Raw genomic sequence first — 16,736 nt, forward strand, 5'->3', positions numbered from 1 at the left:
CCTCACAGATAATTGACCAGAAAATGATTAAGTCATCATCAAATCACTCTGACTGCAAGAGTTCAAACATGTACTTAACCTATCCAAGAATTATATTTTCACTCTGTGTGTCTGCTCTGTCTCCATTCAGCCTTGCGGGGACCTGATTAAAAAGACAACTGAAGGACCCCGTTATCTGATTTGCTGCTGATTTCAATAGAACTTAAACCCATTACTATTTGCTGAACTCAGAGTTCTTTCCATGTTATCTCTGCAGCAAAATACACTGTCCAAATTTCCAGACACTGAGATAAGAACTACAGGCCCCATGACGACTACTGTTCCTTTTTAATTCTTTTAGTATAAGAAACAAAACATAACAAAACGATAGCAGCCTGCGCACCCGGGAATGAAAATTGCTTTGACATGGAGATTAAGCTTCAGTATTGTTACAAGACATTGTCTCCTACATACAAGAATAGAGAAAAAGAAAGGGTATTTTTTTCTAGAATGGCCTGTAGCTGACCTAATGGGACTACAAAAAAAAAGTAAGTCCACATGACAGTGTTTGGCAGAAGGGTATAAAGGGAGATTTAAAATCTATTGTTACAGAATTGAAATACCAGAGATGTACTGGCCACAACAACAGAGCCACTCAAACACGAGGGCTCAGCATTTAAGACTTGTGTCACTTTTTGCTTATCAAACATCAACAGTTCCTGAATTACAGTTTTTTTTAAACAAACATAATAATCTTGATCTTTAAGGTCTTTACTGGTGCATCACAAACAAGTGAATACCACAAGAGAAGACCTCTTCTTTCTGCAGCCTGGTTGTCCCTATGATGGATTAATACTTCCCATGGGACAATCCCAGCGTTTGTTGAAGAAACTTCCTAAATATTCAACGAGCACAGTCAAAAGACGCATAAAACAAAAATCGATTTGACACCTTAATCTAGCCAGGCAGTGATTGGCTCAAGTTGACGGGGTTGAGCTGGGAAGCAGTTGACAGAAAAGGAAAAAGTAAATAAATATATAATTATATATTTTTAAACAACAGATGAGAACCTTGTTCTCAGTGGACATGATGCATCCTAAAAAAAACATCAGCTGCTCTTCAAGCACGACATTAATCATATTTCCTCTCCTCTACAATTATGGTCTTAAAGAGTCATTTTGCAGAATGTTCAATATATTATTGTGTGCATTGTTAGCCATTAGCAAAGCACAGACACCATAAAAGCACCTGTGCTAGTAGAACAAAGTCATTTAATATTAGATACACAGCTGTTAAAACTCAGAATTTTCTTTTTATTTGAGATGATCTTCAGCTAGTCCAAGAATTATTGGGTGCAGTAAACCATGTTAAAATGCAACAACTGACAAAGTTTTCAAACAGCCAGAAAGTTTATGGGCTACTTTAATAGTCGTCCTCTGACAAAACCTGATATTAACACGACTGAAAAGAAATTTTGGCATTACATCAAATATCGGTGTAATGGCATAACGTCATTAATTAAAACACAAGACCTTTGAACCTTAAAACTGTTGGGATCCAAGTGTAATAAGTTTACTTATCATTAAAAAATGATCTGCTTTGTCAATTTCTGTGCAACATATTGCACAATATGATGATCATATCAAGCATATTAACTGATGAATAAATACCACTCAGGCCATGGATGTAAACTTTCACCCCCATCAATCATGCTGCATATTACTACATGCAAAGATAAAGCCAGTTTGAATCAAGTTTAAGAGGAAGGAAGAGGGAAGAGGCGAATAAATGGCTGAGTGAAAAATAAAGCAAAAATGCAATTTTTTTTAAAAACTGAGGGAACACATTTTGCAACTATGTCTATTGTGCAAGACCCATCGGTTATTTAAGTGCATCATATTTTTGCTCAGAATTCACTACAAGATTCAAATGTTGGTTTTCCTGAATTACTTCTACCTTTTATCAAAATTGCATCAGGTCAATTTCAATTATTACTAAATGTGTTTGAATGTAACTATTGAAAATAACAAAGATTTGCTCCACTTTTATGTCCTTAACATTAAATGTCTTTGTCCTTTCTTTGAAAAAATATGTTTTGGCAAAATCTTACTTTTAGAATTACCGTTAATATTCTGTAGTGTTACTAAATGTACAGTAACAGAAGCATGGTACATTATATGGTGTTCATAAATAATAACTTTTCCGGTGAATCTTGGAACCCATTTTCCACCAGCTGATAAAAAGGACAAAACATCATCAAAAGCTTCCATATATAGGCCTTGGTTGCATTTTATAACTGAAAAAAAGTTGTTTTCAATAAAAAATGACCTCAGGCACATTTAATGGACCTTAAACCATGCAATCAAAAGGCACTTTTATATTAATAATGTTCCATTGCTGGCAGTCCCGTGTGCCCATCACCACTGACGGTGCACACAGAATATAAATGAAGTGAACTTAGTGCATCGCACTTCCACGGGTCTCAAGAGTGCCTGTCAAAAGTACAAAAAGAAAACAGATGTTCTTATTTGTCTTTTTAGGGGGAGCAGCAGTGAACAGGTAATGCAGTAAAGAAGAAAGGGACACCACCCTCCATCAGTATAAAAGCATTTGAAATGGTTTTGTTTTAATACGATATAGCCACTGGTCGGAGTAACTTGATTTCGCTGTCTTGGTAAAACCAGCCCATCAACAGGGCTGAACTGCAGAACCGGATGTGGGCAGGGCTACAATTTCATGTATCAAACACTAGGCTGGCATATTCCAGTCTCCGGCCCAGCTTGGAACAGGTTGGATTGGGAGTGTGAAGGTCACTCTACTGATGCAGACTGGAATTTTCTCATCAGCATGAGGCCAAAACATGGTTGAGAGATAGAGGAGACCTCCCTGTGTCAGACCAAGGGCCATTGTGCAAGGCAAGACCCGTCCGCCCCATTACCCTGCATCTGCTATAGGCAGAGGGCCATAGCTGGGGCTTCTTGCTGTCCAATGGTGAGCTTGCCCTTCCATGATAACAGCTTTGCAGCTGTGGCCTCTTTGTATTTACACATCAAGACTGAGCTGCCCTCTCTTTCTCTGAGCTACATCAGCAGCTACACACCTGATGGTGGGGCTGAAGGGCCTCCTGTTGGCTCTCCAGTCTCAGGAGACCTCCCACTGTCTTTCATTGCGTGGGGCTCCCACATAATTGGTCACCTCAAAAAATCACTTCCAGGATCCTGCCATCAACCCCAGGTTCCCGACTCGGAACGTATCCTGGCATTAGGAATGCTTCCTTCAATAGCAAAACCCAAGAACCTTCTTGTCACCAATCTGTATATAGAGCTTCCCCCAGTAACAGGGGAAAAACAAACCTTCCTGCACATTTCAGGTTTGGAGTAGGAGACAAATTCTGTGCAGGAAGGCTGTTTTGCAGTTGGGAAACCTGGTGAAGTGCATTTCCTAAATGTACTGTAGAATTTAACAGTGGGGATTCTTTTAAGTGGGGTTTCCACCTACTGATGGCAAACTGGAGATCTTTCAGCCTGGAACCTTGCTTCACAAGGTCAAAGTTAGAAGCATAGGAAGCCATATTCTGGAAGAGAGAGAAATTGAGAGAATGTTGGGGGAGGGTGGAGCAGTAATTCGAAAGGGTTGCCTGCCTTGTTGGGCCTGGAAGGAAACACTTCTACTCTTTCTGGCTCACAAACAGTACTATAAAAGGCACCTGGACCCCTCATTTCCTTCAAACTGCTGAGTTTCCAGAGGCCCAGGAAACCACCCTACCTGTGATGAAAAATAGAATGAATGTGAAAATGAAGGTATCCAGCCTCATTATATTTAAATGAGCAACTCATTCCCCACAAGCATGTGGGTCATAGACCCCTTGTTACCCCACTTCATTAAAACTGGAAGTGGGTGGGTTCACTGTTCCAGATTTCTGTCATCTCTGACACGATACCAACCCACCCACCCACCTTTGGGCCCCGAGATACAGCACCCCCACGGTTTTTTTGGGCCAGAATTTTCTCAATTTCTAGGAAAAATAGTATAGATAATGGTGAAACTACTGTGCAAGTCATATAAAGAGGACTGGAAGAAGGTTACCAACATATCTTGGTGAATGTCTAGTCACCATTAGTTCAACTGCATTGAAGTTAACAATGGCATCAATCTGAAGGCAGAACATTGATTTGCATCATCATTGTTCAGTTGAAAGCACAAATGTTTCAACTTACGTTGACAAATTGAAATTAAAGTAATGCTTTAATTTGGCAATCTGTGCCCCTACGCAGCAAGAGCCAGACAACATTCAAGCTTGGGCTAATAAGTGGGAAGCAGTATGCACGCCATAGGAGTGCCAGACAACAACCATCTCCAACACGCAAGAATCTAACAATTTCCTCTTTGCCATTCAATGGCATCAACATCACTGAACCAGGGGCATAGATCAGCTAGACAGTCAATATCTTTTCCCAAAGGTAGGGAAGTCTAAAACTAGAGGGCACAGGTTTAAGGAGAGAGGGGAGAGATACAAAAGGGTCCAGAGGGGCAATTTTTTCACATAGAGGGTGGTGAGTGTCTGGAACAAGCTGCCAGAGATAGTAGTAGAGGCGGGTACAATTTTGTCTTTTAAAAAGCATTCAGATAGTTACATGGGTGAGATGGGTACAGAGGGATATGGGTGAGATGGATATAGAGGGAGATGGGCCAAATGTGGGCAATTGGGACTAGCTTAGGGGTTTAAAAAAAAGGGCGGCATGGACAAGTTGGGCCGAAGGGCCTGTTTCCATGCTGTGAACCTCTATGACTCTATTCGCCACCCCCCTGACCCCCATCACCCCATTAGCAACATACTGGAGGGTTACCATTGACCAGAAACTGAACTGGACCAGCCATATATGTGGTTACAATAGCAGCTCAGAGGCTGGGAGTGTAACTCACCTTCTGACTTCCCAAAGCCTGTCCATCATCTAGAAGGCACAAGTCAGAAGTGCGATGGAATGGAATAGTCTTGCCTGGATGAGTGCAGCTCCAACAACACAAGAAGCTTGGCACCATCCAGGACAAAGCAGCTCGCTTGATTGACACCCCATCCACCATCTTCAACAACTTCTCCCTCCACCACATACCATAGTGGCAGCAGTATGTACCAGGTACAAGATGCACTGTAACAACTCACCAAATCTCTTTTAAAAGCACCTTTCAAACCTGCAACCTTGAACATCTAGAAGGACAAGGGTAGCAGATGTAGAATCATAGAAACCCTACAGTGCAGAAGGTGGCCATTCGGCCCATCGGGTCTGAACTGACAACAATCTCACCCAGGAATATCCCCGTAGTCGCACATATTTACCCCGCCAATCCCTCTAACCTACACATCCCATGACACTAAGGTGCAATTGAGCATGGCCAATACACCTAATCCGCACATCTTTGGATTGTTGGAGGAAACCAGAGCACCCAAAGAAAACCCACGCAGACAAGGGAAGAATGTGCAAACTCCAAACAGACAGTAACCCAAGCCGGGAATCAAACCCAGGCCCCTGGAGCCGTGAGGCAGCAGTGCTAACCACTGTGCCGCCTTGGAACAGGAACACCTGCAAGTTTCTCCAAACCACTCATCATCATAACTTTGAAATATTCCGTTCCTTCACTGTTGTTGGCTCAAAATCCTGGAATTCCCTCCCTAACATCACTGTGGGTGAATCTACACCTGTAGCGGCTCAAGAAGGCAGCTCACCACCAGCTGCTCAACGGCAATTAGGAATGGGCAATAAATGCTGGTCTAGCCAGCAATGCCCATGAAGGGATGCACTAAAAAAAAAATTTGCGACTGCAAATAAGGCTACAAGTCAGTATGTGGAATTTTTAAGGCTTGATCTTACAAATCCCCAAGTGTAATATTTATCATTACTGTTGGCAAGCCTATATTTTATGTTATTGTTTTACTGGTCATATTCTGTCATTAATAACTAAAGCTTATAGAAGAGGACAGTGAAGAAAGTTATCTCCAATTGCAACAGGATCTTGATCAATTGGGCCAGTGGGCTGATGAATGGCAGATGGAGTTTAATTTAGACAAATGGAAGGTGATGCATTTTGGTAGATTGAAACAGGGCAGGACTTACTCAGTTAATGGTAGGGTGTTGGGGAGAGTTACAGAACAAAGATCTAGGGGTACATGTTCATAGCTCCTTGAAAGTGGAGTCACAGGTGGACAGAGTGGTGAAGATGGGATTCGGCACGCTTGGTTTTATTGGTCAGAACATTGAATACAGGAGTTGGGACGTCTTGTTGAAGTTGTACAAGACATTGGTAAGGCCACACTTGGACTACTGTGTACAATTCTGGTCACCCTATTATAGAAAGGATATTATTAAACTAGAAAGAGTGCAGAAAAGATTTACTAGGATGCAACCAGGACTTGATGGTTTGAGTTATAAGGAGACGCTGGATAGGCTGGGACTTTTTTCTCTGGAGCGTAGGAGGCTGAGGAGTGATCTTATAGAGGTCTATAAAATAATGAGGGGCACAGATCAGCTAGAAAGTCAATATCTTTTCCCAAAGGTAGGTGAGTCTAAAACTAGTGGGCATAGGTTTAAGGTGAGAAGAGAAATACAAAAGTGTCCAGAGGGGCAATTTCTTCACACAGAGGGTGGTGTCTGGGAACAAGCTGCCAGAGGTAGTAGTAGAGGCAGGTACCATTTTGTCTTTTAAAAACCATTTAGATAGTTACATGGGTAAGATGTGTATAGAGGGATATGGGCCAAATGCGGGCAATTGGAATTAGCTTAGGAGTTTTTTTTTAAAAAGGGCAGCGTGGACAAGTTGGGCTGAAGAGCCTGTTTCCATGCTGTAAATCTCTATGACTCTAGGAATGAAAAGGTTCAGGTGTAGTGGCAAAGTGTGAACTAGATGAACTGTTTTGCTTGCAGTAACTGCCAATGGCAAATTGGAGCACAATTTCAACTCCCTAAATGAGCAGAAATTATTTTATTTACAAAGAAAAAGTACAGAGTTGTAATTCCACTATCTGAATTACTTAGTTCCACTTGTATGGACTAATATCCATTCCACCGGTATTGGCAACTGAACCAAAATGTTCTCAACTTGCAGGCATGATCAGCAGATCAAACCATTAAAAAAAATAGGAGAGTAAACATGCTACCTGCTGAAAAATCCAACTTGAGGTTGGCTGAAAATTTGAGAACTATGCTCCTTTCTTTAGGAAGCATAAATGAACAAGGCAGTACATGAGTGATTACAGGGACATGACAGGGTGTGCATGTAAAAGGTCAGATTGAGTCAGTTGTAGCACTATCGCTTCCGAGTCACCAGGTTGTGGGCTAAAGCCCTTTCCCAGGACTTGAGCGCATAATCTTGACTGACACTGCGATGCAGTAAAAGGAAGTGCTGGATTATTGGCAATGTCTCTTCAAAAGTAAATTGATTTGACTACAGTGTGCTTTGGGATTTCCCCCCCCCCCCCCGAGGATGTGAAAGGCACTATATAAATGCAAGTACTTTCGTTCCGGTTAATCCCACAGGTAATCCTGTCTTCTGGAGTACGTGTGTGATGCTTATCTGCTGCATGCGCATTGTTTAACCTAACCTATCCATTTAATCTCATTGTTTAGGGAGCCCTTGTGGGTAAACTGTCAAAAAGGGACATCCTTTAGATCAATTAGCATTTAATTGTTCAGGGAAGGAAAATATATACACAGCATGTTGAGGAATAACTTAAAATTGAACAAGAACTTAGTCATTACTACAAATTTTCTGGACATGGAAGATAATAAAAACCCACGATATTGAAACTGGCCAACAGTTATGCTGCCGGAAAATATTTATTTGCATTAATAGTCAACACAGGGAGTAACAATTATTTCCTCCATAAATCTCAATGATATTAATAATTTGATAACAGTTTGGCAACTTTCAAAGTATGGGACATCTACAAAAACATAATAAGAATTTCTTCTCCTAAATAAGGAACCCCCAGAAAGAAGGTGAGGTAAGTGTTAGTAATCATTTGCATATTCTCATTGTTAGCAGGGCAGCACGGTGGTTAGCACTGCTGCCTCACAACGCCAGGGACCTGGGTTCAATTCTGGCTTCGGGTCACTGTCTGTGTGGAGTTTGCACATTCTCCCCATGTCTGTGCGGGTTTCCTCCAGGTGCTCTGGTTTCCTCTCACAATCCAAAGATGTGCGGGTTAGGTTGATTGATCATGCTAAATTGACCCAAGTGTCAGGGAGGTTAGCACACTAAATATGTGGGTTTTTGGGAATAGGGCCTGGGTGGGATTGTGGTCAGTGCAGATTTGATGGGCCGAATGGCCTCCTTCTGCACTGTAGGGATTCTATGATTGTTAAGAATAAAGCATTTATAATTATCATCTTGGGCACATTGCATTTTGATGCAGAAATGCTGCTGCAGATCTCAAAAGGTTAGCAGATTGATCTACAATTCTACAAGTCAACCAGTGAGCTGTGCTTTTTAAAATTAGGATATTGCTCCTACCTGATAGTTCTAGCTTAACTAGGAAAACAAAAAACTGTTTTTTCCTAATTTTGAAAAGCTGTATGCAAAAGAGAGAGGCATTACCACATATCTCAATTTGCATCCTACAATATATTAAGCGATTGGAAAATACTGACAGCAGCAGAAGGCTGACAAAGCAGCCAGCAAGTGCCCAGGAATTAGTGTAATAATTCAATATTGCTTCTTTTAACTTTGCAACATTTTAAAATGAGAAGAAAGTTCAGCTTTACCTCAGATGGAAAGACAAACAAACTCATCACATGGACTAATACCATCAAGGCACCTTACGAGGACTATAATAGCTTTGCTGATATTTCTTAAAGTAAAAAGGTACCTCACTGGACTGTATGATTTGCTTGCAATGACAAGTAACAAAAGCAAATTTGAACTCTGATGTGGAAAGCCTTTGTTAAAATCATAAACACAACTACCAAAAGCAATAATACAAGCTGCTTTAGAATGCTTTTGTTAAAATTTTAATGTATTTGTCTACATGAAATAATCTTAAGTTTTTATAACAATCTTAAAAGCCTTTGCGGGAAAAAGACAAACTATTCAAACCATGAAAGTAAAAGTACAAATTAGGGTTAAATGTACTAACAGAGGGAGGGTGCAGCTGCGACTAGACAGCCTTCACGTCCTCATTTGAATAATGTGGCCTGAATCTGTCAGTTTATTCATCCTCCTTATGCTCAGTCTATGCTACATCAAAAACAAATTAAGTAGTAAATAGAAAACAATAACCACCATTGTTTTTTTTTGTTGCAATGGCTGTGGCAAGAAAGAGGCCACAACTCGTCTTCGCTTGCTTACCTTCACATCAGAGAAGAACATCTTCAGCATGTTGGAACTAGGGTACCGGGTGTAGAAGAACATCAACTTGGCCTTTTTCAGGTGATTAGGTGACAGTCCTTCCTGTATGTGAGATGCTGTTTGTCAAGGAAAATATACAAAGCAATTACGGAAACAAGGCTATTTGGAGAGGATAGAGCTTTCAGAGCAACCCCTTAGTGACTAGGCAAATGAGCGAACAAACCAAAAAGAGCATGAGCTGCCGATATTCAATCATCTGATGATATGCACTCGTTCAACATTAGGTTTATCCAACAAAAGTTTGCTTGTTTGAAAAAAACAAAATGCTTTTAAGAAATGTGTTTCTTCAGTATTAAGTAGAGCAGTAATATTGTACCACGCAATGAATTGTAATGATGAATATAAGAATGTTTACAATCAAGAGCCATAAATGATTACTCCACGAATAAAGCTATTCATCAGCTCCAACGCAACATGAAAACAACGAATATGTTGTAACAGAATAATTCACAATCTGAATTAAAATTTAACAAGAAAGTTCGAAATGCAAAAAAATTCACAAAACAAAAAGGGTATTATTATAAAGTTAAAAATTAAACATCTTGACTCATAGCAGAGAACATTGTATGCCTAGAAACCTTACAAAGAGAGGTCACTGGGTAGATCTGGAGATATCTGACCTGCACAAGGGTACTGAACCAAGATGTATCAAAGGTTCATTTTCTGACTGTCAAAAAGTCCCCAGGGGACAGCTGATCAATAAATTCTCTCTTACAATGATAAAGAATCCTATTTATCTGCAAATATTATTACCCTTTAGCTCTGTAGACAGAAGCTTCCTAAAATAGTTCCCAGGAGAAAGTTTAATGTGAGGCTAAGTGTAACAATCTAGCAATTCTGATTTTCATTCAGCTTCCTTGGCACTCTTTTGTGTTTTGTGCGTTAGTATGGTGTTGACACATCTGTGCTGCAGATCGCCTACCATTTCCTCCACAAATTAATGGCTTTATAATTCATCAGAAATGAAGATACATGTGGAGAAAATCAATCTGGGCCCCGGAAGGTTAATTAAGGGGCCCTTTCCAGAAGTTATTCCAAAAGAGTGTTTTTTTTTGGAAGAGTATGTTTAAGAGCAAAAATGCTGCTAACTTCCAAAGCTACACAAGTTATTATAAAAGGATCTACAAATTTATTTCAACGGTGAAACTATTGTAAAAGGAGATCTTATCAGAGTGAACAAACTCTTTAGCAACTCGATCAAGCTGGTCCTTTGTGTTTCCGAAGCTTAATGATGGCAGAGTTGATAACTCATGATTGACATGCTTCTTGTACCAAGAGGGAAAGAGTTGAAAAACCTTCTGTGACCTCCATTAGACTGATAGGGAAGACTAAAAGAGCATTACACTCTCCACTGCCATCTGTCATAATGCATAAGTGAAATAACGATGGCAAATGAAAGGAAGTGCAGCAAGCTGTTCTGCAATGGCACATGAAATGCAGAGTATTAAAAGAATCAATGCCTGCTTGCATTGCAGAGTATAACAGAAAGACCAGAAACAAACAAGACCCTCAAAAATGTTTACAGAAGTGTGAGCTAAGTATCACAACAGTAGACATTTTCATGTGGAAAACTACTGACCTCATGGGATTTCACTTTGGAGATTTTGAACTATATCAACTTAAGATTTGTGCTTATGACTGCACTCTCTTACAATCTATTCATCAATTTCAGTTGAAATTCATAAATTAAAACCTACTTGTGATTTCTGCTGTGCTCAGTCCAGATGACTGAAGCAAAACCATAGGAACAAAAGAGATTAGGATACAAGTGAATTGACAAATATTAGTTTGTAAAGAAAAATGTTAAACTATTGATATAATTTAAAAATTTTACTATAAGCTTGGAGATTCAGTGGAAGGTTGATCTGTGCAGGCCAGATCTGTTACAGAACATTGCTACGTCAATTTTAATATCTCCAAAAATTATGAAATTATCAATTTCAGAACATATTCAGATTTAGAACATGGTTGGAAGAATCAAATAACTGTTTATATATAGTGTACTTTGTAGAAGCACATTAATTCATTTAGAATGTCAAATCATACATTATGTCTTTTACTATTCCCTTTGGCTTGGAAGGGTGCAAATTTTTTAGTCGAAGGATCTTCACTTATGCCAATGATATTCTTGGTCAATTCACCTGACTGAACAAAAATCTGAATAGGGTCCTTCTGTGATCTGTTGGTAAACTAGTGGATACCCCACAACCGCAAGAAATTTCAGGGCATAATGTCTGACCTTCTGGTAGTGAATCCAATGCCCTATTGATGTTATCAGGTTACAGATATTTTTTAAAGATCAAATATTGCGCATCCAAAACAAAAAGACTGTAACTGGTAAAACAGAAGCTCACAAATCTCTACTGGTGGAAAATAACTTCAACATCATTAACACGGAAATGACTATTTCAGATTTGCCAAAATGGTGAAATCCCACAAGATTATGAGTTACACAAAGCAATCTTACAGGCTTGCATCTGTTGTGCCAGAGGCACTTTGGCAAACAAGATTATATTGGATCCATCATGTTGAAAGCCCCTTGAAGATGCAAATAATGAAAATTTTAAAGACAATAACCAGGTTAAGAAAACTACTGTACTTTTATTCTGAAAAAAAAAATCCAAGTCTCAGTAGATGTCCCAAAAATTGAAAACTATACTTATGGATTTCACATGATTCAGAATAATAACATTGTAAAACGTTATTTGAATATATTCCAATGCAATGTGTTTACTACTATTAAATGCCAAAATTAAAACACGTGAGAAATTACTAATAACCTGCAAACCATGGAGTAACTTTCAATAAATATTTTGGTTTCCATCAAGTAACTCACTGTGTATTGATACAGGAGGACACACTTTACATCATATTATGGTTCAGGTGCTTTAATGGAGCATTATTGCTATAAAGGTCATCATGAAAAAATAAAGTTACTGTTCAAATATGAAATCATGAATAATTTATGAAAATTGCAGTTGTTCATTTTGAAAATTTGATTGTAAGGAAAGGAGTATTTTTAAGTTCAGGCTTGACCTTGCTTCTTTGCAAAGAAACGTGCAATTACTGCAATACTTTCCTGGTACACACTTTTTAAAATTTTGTTCTGAGGATGTAAGTAACACCGGCAAAGCAGTATTTATTACCCACCCCTATTTGTTAGGCAAGAATAGTTCATTTATATTTACGCTATATCAAATTTTGAGACGAATAAATTTGGTTTATTTATAAATAGTAAATTCATACAAGCATGTCATTTTGATAGTGAATTTCCATAATGATTAATCTGCCAGTGACTAGTGATAAATTTAATATCTAAATGTTATGATTTGATTGTTTAGGGATATTTTTCTAACTAACTTGGTCCAAACCGATATAAACTAGGCAAATTGTACGTCAGCAACTTCCGTCATGGGAAATACCATTTGAGGCTTTATAATGCACTAGTTTGAAATAAAACAATCTCAACCAAATTTACTCTGCATGGAGTTAAGTGGCATCATCAATTTTTGATGGAGGCACTGTGCAAACCTCTAAAGTTTCTAGAAATTCAACATTAAATTTTGGCAAAATTTATTACAAAATTCAGCAATCTATTTCAACCCGCCATTTACGCCCAAGCCTGATACTTACTGCTGAAAACCACAAAATTCAACAGATTAGGTGCCTCCAAATAGTTTCATTTGAAGATCCCCATTAAATCAGTCTTTAAATAATGCTAAGCACTTTTTTGTGCACTATGTCACTGAGTTTAGAAATATCAAAACAAGAAATACCAATGTGGTACCAAGAGTATCAGGACCTTGTTGGTTCTCACTTGGATGAGAAACAACGCTGAAGATAGTCAAATTCATTTCAACCTCTTCCTACCCTGGTAGGAATGGTGCAGGCAGGGGTTTAGTATGATGGTGGGTTGAGTGCCAAGTTCTCAAGCTGTTGCATAAATTCCCCGCTGCAAACAGTGATACAGCCCCCTCTCCCAGCACTAGGAGGAGGCATGGATGGGGTGGCAAGACGACAGATACGTTTAGAAAAATCACTCACCCTCTGAATCGTTATGGGCAATAAGGATTTTCACAACTGCTTTATAACTTCTGAATTAGGGAGATCTGCATGGGGTCAGACACCCTGACTGCAGAACACTAACAGGAGGAATGGGGCGGCAAAAAGAGACAGATACAAGTGTAGAAAAATCACTTACCCTTGGAATCCTTATGAGCAAAGAGGAGGAGTGCTCCCAAAGGCCCCAAGTGTCCTCGGCACAGTCCAGGCATTTGTCTCCCCTTCTCAGTGCCAGTGTCCCAGCCATTGCCTTACGCTAATTGTATTCTAGGGATTTCATAGTCTTCCAACACGATTTTTGCTCCCACCCACAAACATTGGCATCACACCAAAAACCATTCCTGTGGGTTTTCTCTTGCGCCACACACCCAGAGTTTGGCATAATAAAGCGATTCAATTTACCTCAACAGCAACATGTTGTGCTTAAAATACACGACAAATGTCAAACATCTGTGCATCCCAAAAACTTGTAGCTTAGATTCATGGGGTCTAAATGCTATCATCCTTAGCAAAAGAAAATAACCAAGGTAGCTGACAAACCGCTCCGAATTTTTAAAATGACTGACAGACAGCGTGACATTCAGAGATGGTCAACATTTGCTTGTTTGTAATCACTGACCTATCCTGCTCTACTGCCCATTGTTGGAAAGTTTTATATTGACGGAGGATGGAAAGTTTTATATTGATGGAGGATGGAAAGCCCCGAGGGAAGACAATAATTATACAAAAGAATCTGCATAAAAACATTAAAATAACAAAGAATAAATAAGAAGTTTTGTCCAATTATTTTTTATAAGAACTTAATTCTTACATGCATTGCTTATTCAGCAGATATCATGTTACAGTGTGACAAATCAAAGTGTGCTTTGAAAGACTTGTCATTGTTCAGTTTTTATATGGACGATGCGGAATGTATCAAAACTGGTTACAATCGTACTTATTGTATTTGAGCTTCTAAAAGGATAATACCTGAAAGAGAGTGCACTATTATTCAACTCTCCTAAATAAGAATCATGAATTTAAAGTCTTATTTATAGGTTATGCTTGAATAAAGCTAAGTACTGTGCAGGTTTATTCAGTAACAGAAAATATTCAACATGCGGTTAAGTTTTATATTCCTTACCCTTTACTTTAAATCATGGCTTCCAAATCTTTTCCTCATGTAATCCCATTTTGACGTGTCATGTCAAAGAGAGGGAGAGGGGAGAGGGCAACAGAGACTTGTAGGGTATGAGAACTGTTGGATGGACCTTCAGTTGGTGAGTGGAATTTGGAGGGAAGCCTAAAGGGTGGCTTTAGTTCTTTGTTGGGGAGGGGGGGGGGGGGGGGGGGGGGGAGCAGGAGGTTGGGTGAGGAGGGGATAGTTCATGAAGAGGAAAAGTTTATCCAAAAAAAATTAACATCTATTTAATCATAGGCTTTTTCGCAATGGCAAATCGAACCTCAAAGGAGCAGTCAATTAGGCCACGATCACCAATAAAACATACAGGAATCAGTTCAAGCTTCACGCCAGCAATTGCTGCCTTGTAGCTCGCATCCCGAAATCTCATCTCGTGACCCCCAGTTTGGGAAGTCCTGCTTTAGGTAGATGTGCCCATTTGCTATCCTTTGAAAATCATTATCCCCTGGAAGATACAGACTAATCTGTGTAACTATGGCGCAAAGGGGAAATACATTTATATCTTCTTGCCATAGATAAGGAAAATTACAATAAAAAGTACTTTGCAGGACAATATTAAATAAAAGGCAGAACCATTTCTGAACAGGGTTCTTACAGAGTTGTTTGCAACTTCTTTCAATGGTCGTATATCCTTTCCCCATTCCAGTATCCTCTTGCAACAATGTATCCCCGAGTGTAATTTTCTGCTATTCTTAAAATATCTATTATATTGCTGTTTCTCACTTTTACAGTCATTTAGAAAGTGAATCATAGGAAAATCTGAACAATAGCAAGTACTGTGTGTGTCAATTTTTCATTGATGTGGTCAATCAGCATTTGTACCAAATAATTTAAAGGGTATTCTGTGGATACTCATTTCCACTGGACAGCTGGGCTTGCTGAAAGTGCAGTTGAAGAACTAGGAATACAATTTTAGATCCTTTTTCAACCTGCATTTCCTGGGAGCACTGCTGGGAGGATGCAATCACCTCACAGCACAGTCATTTAAATTTTAAAGTCTTTTGTTTTAATGGGACACAAGAGGGAGAAAATAAAAAACTGAAGTCAATCAATCCGCTGCTGTATTAATAAATCCTGACAACTCTAATTATGAGCACTTGCAAGCATTGCCCCACTCCATAATTTAATATTTACTTTACACAAATGTTTTCAAAATATTTTATTTCAGTAATTAAATCTGGAGTGGAAAAATGTGTTCCAATTATCACTTCTGGTAGAGAGGAGCTTTTTCATCTTATGCATACTTGGTGCTTTATTCTTGAGGATGTCTACACATACCATAATTTATATATTGTATAAAATATTGCAGCAGAAAGCTACACAACATGCGTCCTACACTTTAACATCAAGCATGTCTTAATACTGTATTAAGCTCACACCAGCTGGCTACATCAGATTATGTGAATCGGCAAGATCACCTTACATATCTTATTGTAAGAATTCAAAGACTAAACCCAACAGCACCAAGTGAAAGCTCTCAATGACTCTCAACAAATGTGCTCGAGTCTGGTGCTGAGCCTTACAGTTGAGGTTTGGGAGTGGGGAGGCCTTATATTTAATCCCAAATCTCTCCTAAAATTAACTGATCTTTGCCATAGCAGATGTTGGAATTTCAGATGAGGCACTGCAGAGGCCTCACCTGTGTGTCCAGGTGGATGTAAGATTCCATGGCATTACTTTGAAGAGCAGGGAAGTTATCCCCCATCAGCAATAAACAATTTATCTGGTTATCATTTTATTGTTTGTGGGAAGTTGCTGTGCACAAATTGACAGCTGCATTTCCTGCATTACACTGTGACTGCACTGAAAAAGTTCTCCATAGGCTGTAAAGCACTTTGGGAATTCACATGGTCATGAAAAGTTCTACTTAAATACAAGTTTTTCTTTATTTTCTGTGTTCTAGGCTCAGAAGGAGTAAACACAAATCAAATAGGTGCCCCCTCCTTATTACCACACAATGACTCTTGCTAGAATGTAAGTGCATGACTAGTCAGTGAAGGCAAGTTGGGTTCTGCAATAATTCCTTCTCATGATTGTTAAGCAAACTGCCAATATGCACTACCTAAGCTTCCACAAGAAGAAAGGTCAGTTACTGAATGGTTGTCAGTGCCCACAA

The 16,736-nt window shown here is 39.2% G+C and overlaps 1 protein-coding gene across 3 annotated transcripts in view; it reads right to left on the reverse strand.

Annotated features, from left to right (window-relative positions):
• Window positions 1-16,736, reverse strand: part of prox1a (prospero homeobox 1a) — a 119,783-nt gene that overhangs the window by 92,779 nt on the left and 10,268 nt on the right. For 2 of the 3 annotated variants that reach the window (XM_078229799.1, XM_078229796.1), the window contains exon 3: window positions 9,319-9,423. In XM_078229799.1, the coding sequence (XP_078085925.1) occupies window positions 9,319-9,423 (105 nt within the window). Of the gene's footprint in view, window positions 1-9,318; window positions 9,427-16,736 lie in introns of all 3 variants that reach the window. The other variant, XM_078229798.1, reaches the window with a different exon arrangement.

The sequence above is a fragment of the Mustelus asterias genome, chromosome 15 (assembly GCF_964213995.1).
Source record: "Mustelus asterias chromosome 15, sMusAst1.hap1.1, whole genome shotgun sequence".
In the NCBI taxonomy this organism is placed as follows: domain Eukaryota; kingdom Metazoa; phylum Chordata; class Chondrichthyes; order Carcharhiniformes; family Triakidae; genus Mustelus; species Mustelus asterias.